This window comes from Staurois parvus, unplaced genomic scaffold (assembly GCF_062004578.1).
Source record: "Staurois parvus isolate SC_StPar_1 unplaced genomic scaffold, SC_StPar_1.0 ptg000081l, whole genome shotgun sequence".
NCBI lineage: Eukaryota > Metazoa > Chordata > Amphibia > Anura > Ranidae > Staurois > Staurois parvus.
In genome coordinates this window covers 6,844,830-6,868,962 of record NW_028317877.1, presented here as the reverse complement: position 1 = coordinate 6,868,962, position 24,133 = coordinate 6,844,830, and the positions used below count along the sequence as shown (strand labels likewise).

The 24,133-nt window shown below is 40.8% G+C and overlaps 1 protein-coding gene across 4 annotated transcripts in view; it reads left to right on the top strand.

The window, feature by feature from the left end:
- Window positions 1–24,133, top strand: part of TIAM2 (TIAM Rac1 associated GEF 2) — a 386,278-nt gene that overhangs the window by 325,187 nt on the left and 36,958 nt on the right. For all 4 annotated transcript variants that reach the window (XM_089669764.1, XM_089669762.1, XM_089669765.1 and 1 more), the window contains one exon: window positions 791–897. In XM_089669764.1, the coding sequence (XP_089525890.1) occupies window positions 791–897 (107 nt within the window). The remainder of the gene's footprint in view (window positions 1–790; window positions 898–24,133) is intronic.

The following is a 24,133-nucleotide window of genomic DNA, read 5'->3' as shown; positions in this document are numbered from 1 at the left end:
AAAAATATTACCGCCAGCCGGCGTGTAAATGGATTTAACTCTTTGAACGTACAATAGTGGTTGTAAAGCAGAAAGTCAGTTTATTTTGCACAATCGGCAAACTGCAGCACCAACTGTGCACGACAGCCACCAAAAAAAAAAGGGTGTATGTCACTTTAAATTTTCGATTCTTTGATAGCTGTGGCCCTAAGTAACGATTCTGTGTCCCTGAGTAACGATTCTGTGGCCCTAAAGTCTCTGTGGCCCTAACTCTGTCCCTTAATACACACAGGTCTGTCTCTCTTGAATGAACGGAGGCTAATGGAGAATTCTAAGATGGCCGCGATTTATAGCTCCACCATTACACAGTGCTGGCTGGCTGCTGATTGGCTAATGCGATCACATGTCATGAATGCATTTTGGGTCAGCGCGCCTTGTCTGCGCGCCTTCCCAGAGATCCCCGCCCCATCTTCTCTGTCCATTTTCTCCGTCGCCACACATGTCGCCGCCATTTTTGGGAAAATTCGATTCGTGCATCCGAAGTTTGCTAATCTTCGGATTCGTCGCGAATAGAATTTTTCCAAATCTTCGGAACGAATTCCACTTCGTCATGTTCGATTCGCTCATCTCTAATTGCTTTGCCTTGTGATGGGATTGACAGATATGCCCCCCCCCCATGTTTGTAGTTATAAGTAAGCTGCCTCTTTCCTATTTTTATGTAACTACTGCAAATATTTTTTTTGCAACTAAAAAAAGTACCATTTTATAATTTTTCAGTTTTTTTAATCCTATCATTTCTTTGGAATTTTAGATTTAAGCAATGTGCCAGATGTTGCTATTGGTAATCTGAGAAGAAGTAATACAGATGATGCTTTGGATCAGGTGCAGTGCAGGCCACGAATGGACCACACATACAAGGTAAGATGATGTGACATCTTTATATTCATTTGTATTGCTCCCAACATATTTCACAGTGTTTTAAAGAGATGGCTGTGCCATTCACATCTGTCTTTGTAGCTGGAGGAATGTAAAGTGTAATGATTCTACTTTTGTAGGATAGTCACATGCATAGACAAATGTTAAAATTTAATGATAGGCCAACTTTGATCTCTGTATTGGCACTTCGAACCTAAACTTTTTAATTATTATTATAATAATTAAACAGTATGTCTGTCTCTGATTATTAAATACCTATTATGGAGGAGAGTTGGGTATGTATATATTCACAAGTTATTACTTCAGATATCAATCCACTGAAAATAAAAAGATTTTGTAGTCCATGTAAATATTAGATTAGGTTGTGTTAATGTTTATCATCTGTTCATGGAGAATTTGGCAGAACGGCTTCTATCAATGCTGTAGACTAGTTGTGTAGAGGTTATCTATGCTCTTCTAATAGCAGTTTTAAATCTAGCTCATAGGACTATGCCTACCTTCTTGGTGGCCCTAAGGGTTCATGTACGCTGCAGCTCCTAAACTGACGTTCAGGAGCTGTTCAGCGTTTTTTCAGCAGCCCCTGAACTTTCCCTAATGTTTTCCTATGTGTCCATGTACACATAGTCATTTACAGGCAGTTGAGTTTACAGTCGTTTTGAATGCACCAAACTTGCGTTCAGGAGTAGATTTTACTGATGTTTCAAAGCCAAACTCTTAAACGTGGTTAACCGCGTTTTATAAGCATTTGCATTTAGAAGCGTTTTTTAACTGTTCCATGTCCAGATGCTGTCCAGAGCCTTTTTTCATCATCAGAAATGCATGCAAAGTGTTTTCCATGTATTCAAAGGGGCCTAGTACACCAGCATTGTTCAGAAGAGTTTTCCAAATGCCCCGTGTACATGAGCCCTAAATGTTATCCTTGTTTGGCCAGCGGTTGTGGTTGCTAAAAATGTTAAGGCTTGCTCCTTGTGGTGGGTCTACAGGCCATGTACGGTATTTCTTGGTTCCACAAAACTTATGCTGTTTCTAGAGGAAGGGTGTAGAAACGTGAAAGGAGTCTGCAGGCCAGCCCGGATTGTTTGTGAAAAGCTTGCTTTATCTTCCTGCAATGGATCATATACAGATATTAAAGGGAACTATAAAAAAGTGTAACTGACCTAAAAAGGTAAATATTTGTGACATTATAGGGACAAATTTAAAAATGTTAATTGTGCCAAAGAAGTAGCCTGAAAAATGTACCTTTGTTGTGCCAAATAAGTGGCCTAAAAATCGCCAGTGTACTTCCTGGTATGTGAGGGTGCCTAAGCACTCTTACTTTTACAGCCTTGTATATCTGCATGTGAGATGAAGACACTGCAGCCTATCATTGCTAGTGTAAGAGATTTGGAATGAGACTTGATCATGTCACTACCGTGCTGTTCTCTGTTGTTCTTGCTGGAGGATCGGATATGAGGAAACAAAAGCCCTGCCGCCAGCAAAAGGGCCGCCTCCACACAAAGTGTGGCAAATAAGGCATTGTACATGGATAATGGGGAAAGATCATCTGCAGGGAGACCTAGGCAATGCTGTTGACTAGTCCTTTTCTTTCTACCTTGGCACAAATTCTAGAGTTTGGTTCCTCTGTAAGTAATTTTCTTATTTCTTCTGGTCAGGAGTAAAAAAATAAATATTTGTATTTAATAATTGTATTTAAGTCAGGAAAATAAATGAGGGAAGAGGAAGGGGGGGCATTGAAGCCTGTTGGAGAGATTGGGCTCAATTCACGCAGAGCTATGCACCACTTTGTGGTAAAATACCTCTTAGCGTTTTACAAAACTTTTTTTTCCAATTTATGAAAAAACAGAACTTTTTTTTTTTTTTTTGCAATAAAGGACTTGTCAAAAACTATCTGTTTTTTATTTACGTTGCACATTTATTTTGGTGAACGAGTGTGGGGGGGTTGGATTTGGGGGCCCTCTGGTTAAAGCACCCTCCCCCCTAATGTTGAAGGCAGCTGCGAGCACAAACCTCCCTATCCTGGCCTGCCAGGCTGCACACTCATATAAGGGTCTGGTATGGATTTTGGGTGTGGACCTCATGTCGTATTTATTTTTTGAATTTTGATATAGGTTCCCCTCAAAGCCCATAGCAGACACTAAGGGGTTTATTTACTAAAGCTGGAGAGTCCAAAATCAGACTCCCTTCTGCATAGAAACCAATCGGCTTCCAGGTTTCATTGCCAAAGCTTCATTGAACAAGCTGAAGTTAGAAGCTGATTGGTTTCTATGCAGAACGGAGTCTGATTTTGGACTCTCCAGCTTTAGTAAATAAACCCCTAGGGGTCTAGATGAGGCTGAACTGTGCTCAAACTGATTCCCAGGAGTCAGAGGAACAAGATATAGTAGGATGACCTCAGCCATCACTCTGGCCATGCCCTCTAATGCATTTTTCCCCACCCATAGGGAGCTTGGTCACAGGGCTTTGAGCGGCATTCATCCTCCTCTATACTGCTAAGTTTCTGGAGTTACTTGGAACACTGCTCCCATCTCCTTTTTTTCTGACGGTGATTTTCGTTTGCTGTCAGCCTTGAGCGGCACCAGAAGCATACCCAAGGTTCTTAAGACCGTAAGGGTCTGGTCAGGATTGGGGGGGACCCCCACGCAGTGTTTTTTTGTTTTGTTTTTTTTATAGTTTTTTTTGAATGCCAGTACTTATTTAATTTACATTCTGCTGTCAGCGGGGAATCAGCCGATTTAGTCATGATTAAAAACATGGCGGCCTCTGGCTCCTTAACAACCAACTGCTTACTGGTTAAGGACACCAGTGGCTGCTGGCTCCTTAACAGCCAGCTAAAATGAAACACATTCCTTAACTATCACATGCCTGGATGACTACTTATTTAACACATGCATTTATTTATGTATTTCCTTTAGTGAATTGACTTTTACGCCATTTGTATGTGATATTTACTGAGTGTATTTGGTTTTTGAGGTAAATACTGCATAAATGGATAGTGAATTGTCGTTTTCAGCATTGCATATGACATTTGGGAAAAATGTGTCAGACCACACCATATGTGATCTGCTTTAGTGAATGGAGCAACTGAGAAATCAAGGGGAAATATACTCACTGGAATTGGTGAGTCAGATCAGTGATCTATCCTGTATCAAAGAGCTTAGTTAAAGGAGGGACAGCATCTGAAAGGTAGTTACTTTTAATATTTTATAAGTTTTAGATCATTCATATCACACTGGTTATTTACTATATAAAAGTTTGTGTAGCTCTATTATGAAATACTCCTAGGTGTTTCTCTCTTCAGGCTACTAAAACTCCATGCACCTGTATAGTAAACTGAAGGGTGAGCCTCTGCAAATTTGGGAGCATGAGACTATCTAGCTTCTCCGGCGTGGTCTCCACGGTCAGGCTTTGTGTTGTGCAAGTGAGAACCCCAATTGAGTACTCTCTGCTGTATCTCTTGCACTAATGGCAGTCCAGTCCATGAATGTCTCTTAAAGGTTTTTTCCACAACAATAGAGATGGATAGGTAGAATACCCAAACAGAAGAACACCTCAAAGCTGACTTGTATACAGCAAGAAAAAAGGTAACATCTGATTCAGCAGAGGTTCCTGTATCTCTTTGTATTGGGTAGTGACTGGTGCTTCAGACTGTTGGAGATTCATGTTACCTCCTTGTACTTTGCATTGCTGCAGGGTGCTTAACAGGCCCAGGGTCATGGTCTGTCTGGTGCAGAGGTGTAAAAGGGTCTGAAGGCTCCCGAGAGGGCATGCCCACCTTGGAAAGGGTGAATTCCCCTTTTTCATACTACTGATCTGGTGAGTACACCAGGTTGTAGTCCTTTAAAAAAAAAAAAAAAAAAAGTCAGTACAGGGTGCGTATTACTTTTTAATCCTTGGGGGAAAGACATTACCACCTTCCACCTCTTCAGTGGCGCTGTTTTATAGTCCAGGATGACTGAGATTAATGATGCTTCGTGACATTTAGATGTTCTTTGGGGGGGCATCCACAATGGTGCTGCTCCGTGTACTGACTCTTGCTTTTAGTGCTGTACTGAGCCAACATGAACTAGGCGCTTCTGTGCCTGCCAGCTGAAAAGTCCTTACTTCACATGCACTACCTCACTTTGGAGGAGGTTTTTGCAAATGTGCATCCGGACCCTACCTTTTTACATTTAGAACACCAATCAAGTATCCTATCCTGACTCTGGATCCTAAGAGCACACCAATAGCAGTTTACTTTTGCTGACTGTGGATTATGGTGGCCTGCAGGTGTTTGCCTCAAGACATCAACCCCCCTGCACTGCTCCTACAGAGGACATGGGTACCCTGCCAAGTACATTTTATTCACACGTCATACCATATGCATAAAAAGGGGTTAGATGAGCTGAAAAGCTAAGGCTCATCTTTTGCTCTACTGGGGGCTGTAGTTTGTTCAGGGCCCTGGTAACCTCTCCCCATTTTTGCTGCCTTTCTGTGGTCATTCAGCCGATTATTCAGCCATGCCTGCCCAATATCAGAGTTCATGGGCAGAATTTCTGTTGTTTGTTGAGACATTCCATGACAGGAGTCACCCCTTCTACTTCTCCTCCACTTTGGTATTTTGACTTTGTCCTTGAGCTAGACATGGTACTGGAGGAGGGGGAAGAATCCACACTCTCTTAGAAATCTGATTAAGATGATTCCCCTACTAGGGAAATGTCTCCAAAACTTAGCTGTTGTAAATATCAGACATGAAATATGAACAAAGCATATCCCTCTATTGTGCATACCTTTCCCAATCCAAAGCAAGTGTCATTTCAGTCTGCAGCCTCACTCTGCATGAGTAACTTCTGACAAATTTTCCTGACACCACGAGGTAAAAAGGTAATTGGGAGGGAGCTCCAGCACACAGCCTGTCATTGACAACCTTGGCTCTGTTCCTGTGTGCTGTGCTAAGGGGTGTGTCCACTCAGCTTTCCTCACTGAGGTCCACAGAGTGCTTTCTGAAAGCTCAGACAAGCTGTATAAATTCTGGACTTTGTACTGCTATAGAGAAAAAACAGATTTGTTTCTCCTGCAGATAGTCACTTCACTAGGTATATGTAAACATTCACAACCACTTTAACTGTTTCCGGTCTGCCCCCCCGCAATGTACTGCGGACAGGCGGTAGCTGTAGGCAAAGTGACGGACCCTTATGTCACTTTGCTCTTCCGGGTTTAGAGCGTGCATGTGGGCTGACCCCCGCTGTCATTCGTTGGAGGAGGTGTATGTCACCTGGTCTCAGCCAGTGATTTTGACCGATCTCCTACAGCGAATAGAGATGCAGAGCTGTGCCTGTATTTTGTAAATACAGGCACAGGATCTAGCTGGTTCTTCTCTCCTTGGAACCATTCTCTTCTAGAGAGAAGAAAGACCTCACACGTGAGTAAAAGCAGCACGCTGCTCTCACACTCGTTAGACATTTTAACCCTTTGATTACCCCCTGCCAGTGCCATTACTACAGTGTCGATGTACAATATTTTTCACTGATCACTGTATTAGTGCCACTGTGATGTCAGATAACGTCAGGGTCAGTTAGTGTCCCTCCCAGCTAGGGTCAGCTAGCATTAGATTGCCCACACAATATCGCAGTCACGATGTAGGTCGCTGATCAGCATCATTACTAGTATAGTGTTTGTACGGATCTATATATTGCTCACGAACAAAACTATACCAGTGCCCCCTTAGTATTAGTGTCCCCAAAAACGCAGTGTTAGCAGGATCATCCCCGTTCGCTGCCAGCGCTAGCATTTAGTCCCAATGCTTCCCCCCCTCACCCCACCCCTAACAAGTAGTGCAGTGTTAGTATAAGTTCTGATCACTGTCACCTGTAATACATTGCACACAAAACCACAGTGTTCACAGAATCAGGTCTGATTTCTGTTTTTGTAGCGGTTCAAGCAGTCCCCGACAGCCGGGTGCTGCTTTCCCGTGAGCACTAGGAACTAGTCCAAAATGTCCAATGAAAGGTACACTACTGAAGGGGCCTACAGGATTCTGAGCATGTCGGGTGAGAGCAGAGGGGAAGATTCCCTAACCCAATCAGTCTCAGAATACGAACCTGTAGACAGCAGCACCCTGACAGGTAGCTTGGGAGATGGAGAAGAGGCCCCTGTTAAGATCAGGCGTACCCGACCCCATGAAGCTGAAGTGCTAGGATCGTATGACTTGTCCCATATGCAGCAGAGTGCCAGTACTAGTGCCGCACTACCTTTCTGGTGAACTGGCAAGCACCAGTGGACTAGTATATCCTGGTCTTTTTTTATACCAGCACTGCAGTATCACTTGATGACGTGGTGAGTCCCATAAGTGCAGTACACGGCAAGTACAAGTTGTGTCCCGCAGCCACGAAGAATTCGAACACAGGCCCGTAGAGCCCTTAGTGTCCTTCCGGACGTGCTTTCAAATCCTGATTGGCAGCCCACAGATTCTGCAGCACCTGTACTTCCCCCATTCACTGTCCAACCTAGCATTCAGGTGGAAACAGCAAATTTAACTACTCTTGATTATTATGGAGCTGTTTTCACAGAAGATTAGTACAATTTGATTGTGGGCCAAAGCAATTTATATGCTCAACAATATATCGCCGCAAACCCAAATTCAAACATTGCCAGACTATTCACATAGAAACCCATTACAGTTTCCAAATTGAAAACTTTTTTTGGGCCTAACCCTCAACATGGGCATTACAAAAAAGAATGAGTTGCGGTCTTATTGGTCCACAGACCTGATTCATCATATGCCCCTGCAGGCATAGATCTGAGATGATAATGCGCTTCATGCATTTCAATGATAACACACTCTGTCATCCTTGGGGTGACCCTGAACATGACCGGCTCTACAAAATTCGGCCCCTCATAAATCGCCCCACTGAGAAATTTGCAGATGTGTATACGCCCCAGCAAAACATCTGCATGGACGAGTCCCTCATTCAGTTTACTGGCCTCCTTGCATTCAAACAGTACATCCCCAGCAAGCGTGCCAGATATGGGGTCAAATTGTATAAGCTCTGTGAGAGGGTCACAGGCTATGTGTACAAATTCGGGGTTTATGAGGGAAGAGACAGCGAAGTAGAGCCCCCCGACTACCCAGACTACATGGGGAGCAGTGGCAAGATAGTTTGGGACTTGGTGCTGTGTTTGTTTGTTCCGTAAGGGGTACCACTTATACGTGGACAATTTATATACAAGCGTGCCACTATTTAGACATTTGTACAATCTTGGAATTTGCTCATGTGGTACCTTGTGACCTAATCTTCGGGGCTTCCCCCAATGGCTTGTAAATACCCGACTTAGGGTGAGAGAGCCTGCTTGATAAATGAGGAATTGCTCGCAGTGAAGTGGAAGGACAAACGGGATGTTTTCGTCCTGTCTTCTATTCTTGAAGACGCAACAGTCCAAATTAACATGGTATCTGGCGTTGAGAATCCCCTCTGTGTCCACGACTATAACCTTAACATGGGTGGGTTGGACTTCATTGACCAAATGAATCTGTACCTAATTTCTCGGAAAGCTCGACACTGGTACAAAAAGGTGTCTATGCATTTATTTCATTTGGCTATATATAACGCTTTTGTAATTTTTACAAAGCAACTGGATGAAGTGGATCCTTCCTAAAATCCCAGGAAGAGATCATCATGGCCCTTTTTGTATCCAGAAGGTGCTGTGGCCCAATCCTCAAATCCAGATGCAGTTAGCCGGCTGCATGAGAGGCATTTTCCGGATGTCCTCTCTGGTACCCCAACCCAAAGATCACCTCAAAGATTGCCCGGCCTGTCAGTTTAGGTGGCCATGTCTTGACAGATGTGTAGTTGTGCCATACTCCTTCCATTGTGGCAGACACGGAATAAGACACAGCACCCACTTTTTTTTTTTTGTCCCTCCTGTCCTGGCCAACTGGGCTCTGCCTCAAGGACTGCTTCCTTCGCTACCATACACTAGTCGAGTATTAGTATAGGGTACAACACTGCACAGTTCAGGGCACATATTTACATAGGGTCTCGAAAGATGTTGGGTAGTCGGGAATCTGGCTAGCACATTTTGAGGTCCTAAAATCTGTTTTAAAAAGCTTGTTGAAAAATTACAAAAACATTTTTTTTTTTTACACAGACTTGTGGGAACAAAAAAAATCTTCCATGGACTTAGGGTGTCTACTTTCCGAAAAGGGGTCATTTGGGGTTGTTTGTACTGTCCTAGTATTTTAGCACCTCAAGAAATGTGATAGGCAGTCAGAAAAAAGCTGTGTAATTTCCATTATCTATACCATAGTTTGTAGATGCTGTAACTTTCACACAAAGTAATCACTATACATGTAATGGGATTTTTTTTTTTTTTTTAACCAAAACATGCAGTAGAATACATTTTGGCCTAAATTTATGACGAAGCTTGAGTTTTTTTGAATATTTATGACAGAAATGAGAAAATATCGGGGTTTTTTTCCCCAAAATGTTTGGTGTTTTTTTTTTTTTTTGTTTTCATAGCGTGAAAAATAAAAAGCGCACAGGTGATCAAATACCACCAACAGACCACCAACAGAAATCTCTATTTGTGTGAAAAAAAGGACATACATTTCATTTTATGTAGAGCATTGCATGACTGCGCAATTGTCAAACTAGTGCACCACTCTATAGCAAAAAAATGGTGTAAATTGCAGTATCTATACCATAGTTTGTAGATGCTATAACTTTCACACAAAGCAATCAATATACACTTTAATGGGATTTTTTTTTTTTTTACCAAAGATATGTAGCAGAATACATTTTGGCCTAAATTTATGACTAACTTTGAATTTACTATATATTTTTTATAGCAGAAAGTAAAAAATAGTTTTTTTTTTTTTCTAAATATTTGGGTTTTTTTTTTTTTTTTTTTCTTTCAGTGTGAAAAATAAGCACACAGGTGATCAAATACTACCGAAAGAAAGCTCTATTTGTGTGAAAAAACAAGACCAAACTTTTGTTTGGGTACAGCATTGCATGACCGCACAATTACCAGTTGAAATAGTGCAGCGTTGTATAGCAGAAAGAGGCCTGGTCAGGAAAGGGGGTAAATCCTCAGAAGGGCAAGTGGTTAAGGAGACTATTTCTACATTGATTAAAGGAGTCACTCTTGTTTACAGTTGGATCAGCCAAAGTCTGTTCTTCCTTTTTAGATGTCTTGTATGGGGTCCCTAAAATTTTCCTATACCAGCTAGAACCTTTTGGTCCATGTGCTGGTTGAGCCTGTACTATATGGAGACTGGCCTCACCCAGAAAAGGTTTGGGGTTTTTTTTTTTTTTCCCTCCCCCAAACCTTTCACCAACAGTATCCTATAAGTAAGGAATCTTAAATGTTTTCTTTATTACAATCAGAATTCAAATATATTTTTCCTGGATTTTCTTAGTGCTTAGGTTTGTAGTCCCCTGTTCATGGTCCTTCTTTTTCTTTTTTTTTTTTCCCCTTTCTTTTTTGCACATGTACCTAATATTTACATTCATTCTTTTATGGAGAGGCTGTCAGTTGCTCAAAAGCATAATAGATGGTTTTTCCATAGATCGTACAAGCTGTAGCTTAAAGACAAAATTAAAATCGTTTTGGCTCTTTGCTATTTTGCTTTATGTTTACTAAACTATTGATTGCATAAAAAGTATTTTCGATAGCGAGTTTCCATTTGAAACGTTTTATTGTCATCTTCATTGTCTTTAAAAATGTTAATAAATATATAATTGCTGCAAAAGCCAGTCTGTAATTTTACTAAAAATTTTCGTTTCTATCAGCATCGAGCTCTGAATTTCTAAAACTAGCCAAAAATTTAAACATTGCTTCCTTGTAACCATGGAAACAATAGAGACATTCAGTACACCCCCGGAAATGTCATTCTCTACTCATGTTATTGCCTTGCTGCTTTTCCGAGTGGCAAAAAATCCATGTGTCAATTTTAACGGACCGTAGTAGAACTCTGTAATGACAGTTGGAAAAATCTTTGCATTGTATGGCTGTAACCAACAAAGATAATGGTTTCTGTATTTTTCACATGAAAAAGCGGAATTGTATGTTTATTGCCACACTTTGTATGGAGTTGTTTGAGTTTAAATAAGTTCAACTGGAATCGAAGACACATGGCGGCCACAGAACTATAAAAAGTGAAACTGAACTCCAAGTGAAGATTTGTGAATTTATAAGAAGGCATTATTGCTTTTTCAGAGGAGGGGTCCACAAAAATAGCTGGCTGAGTTTTATTGCTGCCCACCCAATAGTACAGCAGTACAGATAATGCAGCATTTTTAACTCTGGGTGCCCGTTGAGTTTAACGGGGCCCAGTGGTGCCATTATAGGGTTTTGGGTGGTGTGACATGGCGTGTTATAACTCCTCACTGCCTGTCAAATGCCGTTGGAAAGAGAGAGTACTGAGTGTGAAAGAGCCTTTAGAATTGTTAATGGTGCCTAAGCAAGACCCTGAAGAATGTAAACGTGGGTGTGGGATCTAAGGCACTACTGATTTCAGAAGAGTTGGAGTGAGATTTGGTTGGTGGTGCTGTGCTGATCACTGTTTTCTTTGCCGAAGGCTCTGAACTGACTAAGCAGAGCCCTGCCTCTACCAGATGGCCACTTTACAAAAACACTGCACATAACAAGACACAGTAAATGGCAATGAGGGAAGGATAAGCTACAGGAATAACACAGGCAATACTGGGGACTAGTTCTTTGCTTTCTGCCTACCTTTTTTTTCATGCACAGCTTCCAGAGTTTTTCCAGTTTTGCATTTTCTTTATAAATCAGTAACCAGGAGTCACTAATTATAAAAGTTTTATGCCTCCCTTCACCATTTAGTCTTGCAGCCATAATCTACTGGTGCCATGGCATTAACATGAGATGGACCAGCCGCAGGCATTCAGAAAGAGTGCCAACTGTGTTGGAGCCTTCCTTCCCCCACCCCCTTCCTTCCGTTCATAAGTTGTACTAAAGCTTCCATGAATGAAAAGGGATTGACAAATGGAGGACAGGCAGTTGAATGAAAGGTCCGCGTACTTTCCGTTCATGTAATAGTACGTATAAGCAAGAGAAGACCGTAAGCTACAGTAGGAGATGGTATATTTGGGTTTTAATTGAAGGATGTTCTTGATAGTGCAAGGATGCTATACCAATGATCTGCACACACAGGATCCAAAAAGGCAAATGGCTAAGCCATGGAAGCAATACTGTGACTGAGGTAAGTCTCACAATACTTGTGTGGTTTTTTTTTTTGTTTGTATTTTCTTTATTATGGGCTTGGGTTGAGAGGAAAAATTTTGATGGACCTCTTTATGTAAAGACTTAAGTGAAATTAAAGTGTATGTCAGGACAAAATAATTATTAAAGGCTAAGTTCACTTTTCTGAATATGTTACATGTTCCACCCATATTTAGGGTGTAACATGTTCAGCATGCTTTCCCTCTCACCCCCATCTCCCCTTATGACAGCAAGTGGGGTTATCTTCTCCCCTCCCCCGCTGTCACCTATTTGAAAACCATGCGGGGCTTGTACTTCTCAATGAACTCCTAGTTCATTGATCCTCCTGCTCTCAAGTAACTGCCTGCCTGTACAGCAGCTAAGAATCTGCAGAAACCTGACATTGCACCTGCAATTTGCTGTTCCCTGGGTGCAATGCTCTGCAGACTGCTTACAAAAATAAAATTAAATAATGCACGTTTATATGCCTGCAAAAAAGTTTATTTATTTATTTTTTTCCAAAGAGTGAATCGTTTATAACCATACATCTATACAATGCATGCACATTTACCTGTGTTTCATCTCTTTAAAGACCATTCAAGTACAAAAAAAGATGTTGATCGAGCAGAAATGCACCTGCTCCTAAGTCCTCTTGTGGGCTGACAACACACAGGGATTGTGTTTTTTCTTCTGCTAAACTGCTTAAAATATCCCCCTATTCCATAATCACAGTACTGTGACTAACTAATCTGTACTTAATAGGACTTCCTACAATTTTGTGACCTTTTTTTGAACGTTTTGATGTACCAAGAGGTAGCCAAGGTAGAGACAAAAACTAGGTAATGGTGTGGGGGCAGCCCAACTTGTTAATTCTTGACTTATTTTCCTATATTTTACCAAGGGAAGCATAATAGTAAAGCTGTGTTTTTAATATGCTAGAAAATAGTTTTATTCATGGTTTTATTATATTGTGCTCCTTTTACACTTATGTTAATCTATGATTATTTCCTTTTTTGCAAATTAAGAAACATGTAAGAGCATTATGGTGGATGAGCCTTTTAATTTTGGAACACATTGTTTTTTTTATTTTTGCTTGCAAAGGTTATTTTTGTATATGTCAGTACTTTATAAATATACCCATAAATCCGAATGGATGATGGGTTTTGTGCAGCCGTCATAGTCCTCCCTAATAAGACCGGATTCGGTTCCTTTTATTGGAGCAGCAGCTGTATCTCAGCATTTGGCAGCCTTGCAATTTGACAAAACTGTGACATAATAGAGAGCTTTCTCCTGGAGGGTGCCCATTAGCGTCACGATTTTTCTTTGTGGATTCTTTATATGAACAGGGTTTGTTTCTCACAGAATGCAGGGTTTAAATCTTGAAACATTAGGGTTTATAATAGAAAAATGTTTATTAACTATAGACTGCTAAATGGCACTACAATACCACTTCTTTTGCTGCAATAAAATAATTGCATGCTGTTCTGGGACTGAACACGTTAATAATGCTCTCAATGTGATATTGCTAATAATATGCTTAGCAGTTGTGCCGTGTACTTTATTCCAGCAACCATTAGCTGGCTGCTAGAAATCAGAGCATACGTATGGTAATGCTACAGTGTAGCACAGGCAAAGGGATGAGGGAGGTGAGGATCCAAACTATCTGTCAGGAGTTCTTTCATGAGAAAGAGATTGGTGGCGCTAGGAGAGGCAGCCAGTTTGGGATGATTACACATCACTGCAAAAGCGTTGCTCATTTTCCAACAGGCAACAGCTGTATAATTGATCACTTATTTTTGTGTATGGGGACATCTTTGCATTGCTTCATATAACACGTAAGTGACAATAAGTATGTTGTATTAAGTGTGTGCAGTTCAGTGTTTGTTTTATTTTTTTATTTATGTATTTATTTTTTAATCTGTTCTATTTTTAACTGGTCATATACTTCTATTTTTAACTGGTCATATACTTCTTCTATTTTTAACTGGTCATGTACTTTTATTATTTCGTATGTCTACTATTTATGTGCATGACTGTAAAATTTACCAGATCCAAAACTGCATGTTGTCTGTGAAATGGTCATCCTGTAATATGTAATTTAAATTGCAAGGGTTAATATTTTTTACTGTGTTTCTATACTGCATGTAATTTTTTTTAAATATTTACATAATCAATATAAGAACTGATCTGACATTTTGGTGCTTTTACCTGATAGTGCCAGAAGTTTAATTTTTGGTTTTTGAGGTTTTAATAACAGATCATTATTAGAATCTTCTGTAGTTATTCAGGAATTTTTATGGTACATCATAGTCTAAGAAACCGGAATAGCTTGCGTATAGCTGTTCCTTAAAATTGATGGCTATATTTTGAAGACATTTTGTCTGCACTGTGATTAAATGAAGGTCGAAACATTCGTATTAATTTTTGGCACTTTACCACTGCATCAGACGTTACATGTTTTAAAAAATGTACGCTCAATTTATACAGCTATTACTTATGTGTTATCATTACAATTACTATTTTTTTGACCTGTGATTGTGAATTTAAGGCTCTTGTTGCTGATAGCAATCATTTTTCATAATGATCATTATAGCTTAGAGAACAGTTTGTATCTGGAAAATACCCAGCTGGCAAAGGAAACGGTCACTTTGAGACTAGAGCTGATTAAGTTGAATTGAAGTGGGAGGTTCCTATTGCGTCTTTGTAAATAAGACCTACGGTGATATCCTTTATACACTTTCAGTATGAGGGAAAAAGGTCAAGTGAATGATTTTAGCTAACGTCTGTTTGGTAAGTGTTCTGTTAAGTAGATGGGACATAGGTGTTTTTCCTCATATCGGCTTCTTCCATCTGATTTTTACTTTCAGATTCTTTTAAGGCTTTAAGAATATGACACTTTCAAAGGAGGATAAACATACCCTATATTTTGTTTTGTTGTAAGAATGTGTGGGAAGCTTAAAGTTGGATTCACAGATTTGGCAAAAGTTGCCACTTGGCAAGTATTTCTGACCTTTTGCCAAGCATCTGCTAAATAACAGGGTCAAAGAGAACTGAGAGGAGAGGCCAGTGGCAAGTGCAGTGTGGCAAGTGTGCCTGAACTTTTATTTCTCTTACACCATTTGAGCTTCAGTGTTAATGTGTTGCCTTGCCTCCTCCTGAGTACGAGAGTGATTGATTGCTCACCCAGAGGAATGCTACCCCAGCACCATTATTTTCCTTTAACTGCCTTCCTAAGCAGTCAGGTTTTTAGTTAAAGCATTTGTAAACCTAAATCCTGCCATTCAACAATAACCACATAGGCATCCTGCTCAAAAAGGTATTTATATGCATAATGATAATTTGTATACTTTTTTTTCTTTCCTTTCAACAATCTTGCTATCCTTTCTCCTTGACTCTTGTATTGATGGCAGCACTGGAGTTGCTGTCAATCAACAGCTAAGGGCGAACTGGGAGGCGTGGCAGCCCGTCTGTCACACAGGCTGACTACTGTGGTCTACAGCAGGGATCAAACTTTCTAAACATAGGGCCAGTTTACTGTTCATCAGACTGTGGCCATTGGGAGTAGAAATTGTCCTTTTATCAGTGAGAGTAAACAACGCATCTTTGGTATTAGGGAGAGGAATAGCACCCCAGCACTGGTGTCAGTGGGAGGAATAGTGCCCAGTTGCGTCAGTGGGAGGAATAGTGCCCAATTGGTGTCAGTGGGAGGAATAGTGCCCAATTGGTGTCAGTGGGAGGAATAGTGCCCAATTGGTGTCAGTGGGAGGAATAGTGCCCAATTGGCGTCAGTGGGAGGAATAGTGCCCAATTGGTGTCAGTGGGAGGAATAGTGCCCAATTGGTGTCAGTGGGAGGAATAGTGCCCAATTGGTATCAGTGGGAGGAATAGTGCCCAATTGGTGTCAGTGGGAGGAATAGTGCCCAATTGGTGTCAGTGGGAGGAATAGTGCCCAGTTGCGTCAGTGGGAGGCATAGTGCCCAGTTGCGTCAGTGGGAGGCATAGTGCCCAGTTGCGTCAGTGGGAGGCATAGTGCCCAGTTGCGTCAGTGGGAGGCATAGTGCCCAGTTGCGTCAGTGGGAGGCATAGTGCCCAGTTGCGTCAGTGGGAGGCATAGTGCCCAGTTGCGTCAGTGGGAGGCATAGTGCCCAGTTGCGTCAGTGGGAGGAATAGTGTCCTATTGGTGTCGTTGAGTGTAAATAATGCCCCATCGTTTGAGTCGGTGGCAGGAATAGTGCCCCATAATTTGTGTCAGTGGGGTGGAAGGAATAGTGTCTTGTATCAGTGAGAGGAAAAGTGCCCTGAGGGCCAGATAAAGGCAGGCAAAGGGCCACATGTGGCCCCTGGGCCACAGTTTGGAGACCAGTGGTCTACAGGATGCCATGTGCGGCATGGCTACCCATAGACGCCATCAGGGAGAATGCATGTTATTGTGACAATGCTACCACAAGTAGCACTAGTTGTTAACATGACACCGTGTTGTGTGGGAGAGGTTTGAGCTTCCAGGATCAACAGGTTTTTTTTTTTTTTTTTTTTATTTCTAGGCACAAGGTTTTGTAAAGTGCATACAGGGAATGCACCTGATTTCAGAGAGGAAAACTGTAAATTTGAAGTTAGTCTTGGGTTTTCAAACACTTTAAACTATTTTTTTTTTTTTTTTTTTTTATTGATAAAATGTGTTTTTCTTCCATATTATTTAAATAAATATGTTCCCCCTGCTAGTAAATATGTAAAGGGTTCCTTGAAAATTCACTACTGTACCCTCAAGTTAAACAAAGAACATTTGATACCATGCTGCTTGGCAAATGCTCAGCGATTTACTGTATTAAAACTGTAAAGTATCCACTGGTAGTTTAAAGGGTGTGATTCCCCACCCACTGTCATATTGTCACTACAATATTTCATATTAGTAAATTACTATGTTGATGACAGTAGAGTTAAACAATGTGAAGCCACACTCAAGAACTAGGGGGCCGCTCCAGGTTCCCGTTTATCCAAAATCAGTCACCCACTCTGAGGGTGCTTGCTTGGTGAGAGCCCATCCTGGCTCAGTGCATGCAGCGTGAAGAAAAGGAAAGGCCCTCGGTGCCACATACTGTCAAAACCCAACAGTCACTAAAGTAAAACGGCTTCAGCCTAGCTCTGTCCAGGCCACGCCCTGATGCATTTTATCCTACCCAGGGGGCTTAATCATGACTATCTGCCAAGAGTAAGCCCCGTGGGCAGGGCGAAACATGTCGGGGGGGGGGGGGGGTGGCCTGGACAGAGATGGGCTGAGGCTGCTTTTTCGCTAGTGATCCTTTTTTTTTTTTTTTTTTTTTCTTTCTATGTAAATCTAAAGCAAAATTCTCAGTTGTATAATGTATGACCAGCCTTAATATGTATGAAGGGTAAAGACGAAGACTTCCACCTTTTTGTTTTGCCACTGGTCATTCATGTCAAGACAAAATTAAAAAGAAACTGCATATTTTGTATATCTCTGCTAAACATGCACATTTTCCCTATGTTTTATTCCTGTAAACCTGCTGCAAGCACAGAAAAATAACTGTTGATGTTCCAGAAATATAGTGTGCAGATTCAGCCCTGCCTACTGCATCAATAGTTGGAACAATAGTTGGCAGCAATAGTTGGAACAGACCATCAATAGTTGGAACAGACCAGCAAAAACTTACAAATCTTGGCAACAGAGAAAAAAGTAATATACATGTATAATGAAGAAAAAATTTAGAGCTAACATATATTTTCTAACTTGTTTAAACATTTGCTTTTACTTCCACCGATGTAGGGGTTGCAGTTAAATAGAACTGCTTGTAGCAGGCCAGGTCACTAACATTTTCTAAGACTGTAAGCTTCAAGGTTTGTGGATGTGATCAGGCAGTTGGACAAAGGCAAATTACGTCCCCAAGTCCAAAGGCCATGTCCCTGTGTAGCCCCTTCCTGTGCTGACCACACACCCCTGTTTTGCTTGCGGTCTAGCCTAGTTATTTTGTTATAAGCAAGGAAACCTAGACCTCCATAATGTATTCATATGCTTTTTACTAAATGAAAATGCAGTGCATAGAAACAATCACAATTAGGAATACAACGCAAGACTGACAGATATACCTAATAACAAGCAAAAAAGCTATCTACTTCCTAGCGAACATATGCTCCGTATACAATAGTAATATGCTGAAAAGGTTACTTAACTCAGGTTAGAGTGGGTTCACGATCTCCATAGGCATTGCGAGGACCCAGGCTTGCTCTACAGCAATTGCAGGAGATCGAGCAAAAAAAATACTTCTTCTGTCAGAAATCTTCCTTGGTGTTAAGTCATTTTTAGAGTCCTAATCAGTTTATGTTGCCTTTTTATTTAGAAAGTGCAGATAGCCAATTTTTCCTTGGGTGCGGTCCCTCTCTGCTATATTACACTGTCAAATTCTATAGGTGATACATTCTCCAATTCATCCTCAAGATGGCTCTGTTCTATTATACATTCCATAGGTCATATATATTAGAAGGTCAAGTGATTGGTAACCATGGCTACAGAACAATACCCAACTGTCAAGTGAACTGCAACAATGGTATCCAGCTGCATTTGTTTGAGAAGCATCTCAACTTGTATAAATTAATCAGTGGTTCATATAGTGAACTCGGTGTAGATTTATTCACCTTGAGGCACCAGAGGACAAGAGGAAACTCTTTACGTCTGGAGGAAAAGAAATTTAATCTCCAAATACAGAAAGGTTTCTTCACAGTAAGAGCTGTGGAATAGACTCCCTCAACAGTTGGTTCTGGCCAGTTCAGTGGATTGCTTTAAAAAAGGCCTGGATTATTTCTTGGATACGCAGAATATAACTGGATACTAACATTTATCAGTAGAGTTGATTCAGGGAATATCTGATTGCCTCTCAGGGGATCAGGAAGGAATCCTTTTTTTTTTTTTTTTTTTCCCCTGCAGGAGCAAATTGGATCATGCTTTCCTGGGTTTTTTGCCTTCCTCTGGGTCAACTTTAGGTGTAGGACTATAACTTTTTTTTTTTTCTTTTTTATGGTTGAACTGGATGGACTTTTGTCTTTATTCAGCCAGACTATGTAACTATCTCCTCATACTTCAAGAAACTTTGTCTCCAAGACAAACTGTCTGAGGAAATCTGTACACAGTGTGTGTGTGTATATAAATGCAATACCCCCCTCCACCCCTCCGCCCGTGCATCTATTAGTGCAGTGCCTGTCTGAATCAAATCTGAGTTCTCCCCACTGATTGATTTTTTTTTTTTATTTGTAAGCTTGTAGACTGAAAGGTCTTTAAGGCTCTGTGGATATTATGTGGTAGCAAAAAGGCTGCTGATGGCATCTGAACTGCAGAAAATATCCCCGGCCCCTCTGTGCAACACCTGTGCTTCCCTCCATGTAGTTAGTGGTGTCTGTCCACATCACATTTGTATCAGCACAGGCACCGACTGCTATAACTGTTCCCTTTTTCTTGCAAGCTCCTTGATCTCTTCAGTGATCAGCAGTGAGATTGAAGTCTGACAGATCTTCCACAGCTTTATGCCCATCGTCTGCCCCCGCTACCCATAGTCTGCTCCTCCATCCATCACCATCATCTGTCCCTCCCCCTTCCATATTAATAATGCAGTACAATTTTGTTAGATTTGGTAAGAACATGTCAAACCATGTTGCATTTGTGTAATAATGATTTTTTTTTTTTTTTATTGAAACTAAAGATTTGATAAAAATTTGCTCAGTTATCATGTAGAAAATCAATTGGGGGGTCTCTTACTAACTTTTAAAGCTATAAGTGAAAAGTCGCACAGAAAGTAAAATAATAAAAAGTGGAAGCCAGGGCCAAGCAGCAAAAGGGTTAAAGGACAACTGTATATTTTCTAAAGACAAAACTGAGCCTAATAACACACGGCATTTCAAAGGCTAATAAATCTGTACCTCCTGACCCCAATTCTTCAGTTGTGCTGCCTGGTCTACATTCATTTGCACAGTGATTAAAGCCTCCGTCACCACCAATCCCATAATGACTTAAACGTTTCCGGATAGAAAGATGAAAACTACCGATGACCATTTTTCTACTCTGCCATTTCGCCCATTGGTATGCTGACCCTCTGACCTCAATCATTTGAGTCACAAACAGTGAACAAGTATGGAGATAAAAACTTCCACTTCTGTCTTTACTTTGTTGGATTCCTCAGACCTGAAGTCAGTGGAACTCAAAGTCATATTGGAGAGACTAAAGGTAATGCAGAAAAGGATTTTAGACTGTACTTTTCTCCCAGTCTGTTGATCCCAATTCAGAAAAACCCAAGTCATATTAGAGAACCTAAAGGAATGGAATTCCTGCTTTTGGTCTGTGACTCGGACCGTTTTCAAGCCAGTTGGTCAGCATATATGCACATATACACTGTCCCACCCTGAGTAAATTGTCCAAATGATGAACTGGTGTGCATGGAGTCTGCCTTAGGCAAGTGCTTAAAGCAGAGTTCCACTCACGCTGTCAAAAAAATAAGTCGGCACCTACAAAAACGGTCATTTACTTGTTCCTCAGTCCCACGGTGTGTCCCCCGCAGCCCGTTTCACTGGCTGTCCTGTATTCCAGGAGGCTAGCATCTTCAGTGTGGGCACCCGGCTGTGATAGGTTGCGGCTTCACAGCCGTGTACCCACTGCGCATGCGCGAGTAGTGCTCCACTTCATGAATGGTCCTGTAGTCTTCTGGGACCTGTCACGTGTCCCAAAAGACTACAGGGAGGGAGGGAGGACACCTTCCAATTGCCTAGGCGATCTGTCCGTAAGTTGGCGCAGGTACCTGTCAAATTCGGGTACCTGCTCCACCCCCCAAAGGTGCCAATCCTTAATGGGGAGTGGGGGAACAGTCCTTAAAGCGGAACTTCACCTTTTGGGTGGAGCTCGGCTTTAATGATCGACCAAGAAAAAGTAGAGAAAGCTTTAACTGTACAAATACGGCAGAAAAAAACTAATCCTGGTACACACTGAGCAGCTTGTGAGGTGGTCTCTTTACAAACTGATCGATGTTAGTATAGCGATCTCCCCACTGTGTTGTGTTTTGACAGAGGGACAGCATCCCCAATCCAGAACACACTGATCAGCATTTACAGCCATTGGTCAGTGGATACCAGTCAGCTGTTGGTTTTCCAGCATGCTCTTTCGACAGAAGCTGGTTGTGAGATTGACTTCTATCAAACAAGGACCTATACACATGGGCCGAATGTCAGACTGTACCGGATGATTTCAGATGATATATTCGGTCTGTGTGTACGGGGCTTCATTGCCTACTTTAAAATTGAGTAATGGTTAGCAGCTGATCATGAATTATAATTTTCCTTTATTTCTTTTATTTGCTAGGACCGTGCATCCATATAAGCCCATTTAGTTGTTGTGATATGGCCACCAAATCAGTTTGTCATCTTCATATTAAAACTGTCACTTTTTATCTTCCAATTTTAAAAGTTTTACCTATTCCAGTGAAAATCTGTCATTATGACATGGCCAATCTAATCTGCTGAATTAATTAAAAATGCATTTTGAAGGCTATGACTAAGTTAATTGTTTTTTGTTTCATTGATGTGCTGCATGGTAACATGGCATATGAATTTTATGTGACAGCTTGTGCAGCACATATTAACCAGTGGTGGAATAAGACTAGTATGAACAGAAGAATATCCTCTGTCTTCAATTGAATGTGGTTTTTTTTTTGTTTTCCATTTTATTCTATTTGAATATATACCGAATATAACATTTGTAAATTTCAGAAAGCATGTTTATTTGATTTTTGCTATGTACACTGTCAGACAAAGATGTCAGAATTGTTTCTGTTAAATGCCGCTTATGCCATATGGTCATTTCTTTAAGCTATTTGTAGCTGCAGGCTACCTGTGAATAGGTAATACTGTGAACCCCAGCCATCCTGACATCTGTCCTTCAGCACTGGGAAGTTGCCAAAAGGGGGTCCTTCTACAAGAAAAAAAAATAAAAATTCCATCCCTTTTCAGAGGAAATTCGTACCTTGCAAAGAACTGCAATGCAAAGTGTATGTGCATTGCAGTCTATCTTGAATCTCATTGCAACGCTCATATACACAATACACCAGCGCTTTACAGTGTAGTGTGCAAAAGTAGGTTTCCACACATGCATTGTCACAGTGCGGTATAGTTTGAGGTGGTCCCTCAAAGCACCAGCCCCTTGCTGATGATCGGGCTGCTTTGCATTGTGTGTCTGCCTATTACTGAGCTACTTTGCAGAGTATGGTTCAAATAATGTGAGGAAGGTGTCCTTTTATATAACATACCTGGGATAGATAACTTACTACATCCACCCCTGACAGAAGTATTAAGGGGTCTGTTGGAAGAATGGGCTCAGGTTAAATTTAGGTCTCATGCACACAGGACGTTTTGCTAACTCTCCTAGATGCCTTTTAGTCCTGGCAGCAGAAAAAACTATTGACATCGGTATATGTATGTAACACATTTAGCACATCAAGTGCTTGGGTATTAATTCATTTCATTGGCTATAATAATTTATTCTGGCCATTTAAATGAATTGACGCTCAAGTGCTAAAGGTATTTAGACATGTTTATAGGTGTTAAGTGGTTTTTTTTTTTTTTTCTGCCAACACGCCAATGCTCCTAGACACACTGGCCGTGTTTGTTTGGGGTTTTTTTGCCTCTGAACTCCTCTGAAAGAAATGTGTGAATGGACACTTGGGCTAACATGCAGAGGCAAGAAAAAAAATTCCAGATGGCCCTAGGAGCAGCAGAAAAAAATGTGCATGAGGCCTAAATTTTTATTCGATTTAAAGTGTGTGTGTGTGGTGTTTTTTTTTTTTTTTTTTTTTTTTTTTTTTTTTTTCCATGCATCTGTTGACAGACGAAAAACGGATATCCAATGCATCTCTATGGAAAAAACAGATGTAAAGGGATCATCATCTGTTTACATGTGCATCTGTTTTTTTTAAATGGATTAGAGCACTATTTTTGTTCTGTTAAATTATTGGAACAGAAGATATACAGATGTAAACAGTTAATTTTTGCATTGGTTGTTAGGAGCCGCCAGCGTCCTAACAACCAGTGACTTATCTCTTCTGTCATCAGGCATGTTGATCTATGTGTCCATGCACACATAGGTGTTTACAGGAGTTTAGAGGCAAAAAAAAAAAAACATTGCTTGTGTGTTCAGGAAAGGAGCGTTATGGATGAAAGGGGTGAAAACACTTGATGAGTCTAAACGTGCGTCCTAGGCTCATTTTTAGCGCTAAGTGTTTTTTTAATTTCATTGGACAGAATAAATTTAATATTCTGGCTAATGAAATAAATGCCCAAGCTTTTGATGTACTTAAACACGCCCAAACTCCTTTGCAAAAGGACGACTTAGGCACGTTTTTAAGCTGCCAGGAGAAAAATATTTTCAGAAGTCTGTGTGCATGAGGCCTAAAAGGACAAAATATATACAGCACCTTGAGAGAGCATTCATACCCCTTGAAATTTTCCACATTTTTGTCATGTTACAACCAGAAAATGGAAATGTATTTTATTTGGATTTTACGTGATAGACCAAAACAAAGTGACACACAATTGTGAAGTGGAAGGAAAATGATAAATGGTTTTCAAAATGTTTTACAAATATCTGAAAAGCGTGGCGTGCATTTGTATTCAGCCCCCCTGAGTCAATACTTTATAGAGCCACCTTTCATTGCAATTACAGCTGCAAGTCTTTTTGGGGATGTCTCCACTAGCTTTGCACATCTAGAGTGAATTTTCTGCCAATTTTTCTTTACAGAATAGCTCAAGCTCTGTCAGATTGGATGGATAGCATCTGTGAACAGCAATTTTCAAGTCTTTCCACAGATTCTCAATTGGTTTTAGGTCTGGACTTTGACTGGGCCATTCTAACACATGAATATGCTTTGATCTAAACCATTCCATTGTAGCTCTGACTGTATGTTTAGGGTTGTTGTCCTGCTGAAAGGTGAACCTCCGCCCCAGTCAAGTCTTTTGCAGACTCTTCTCTCAA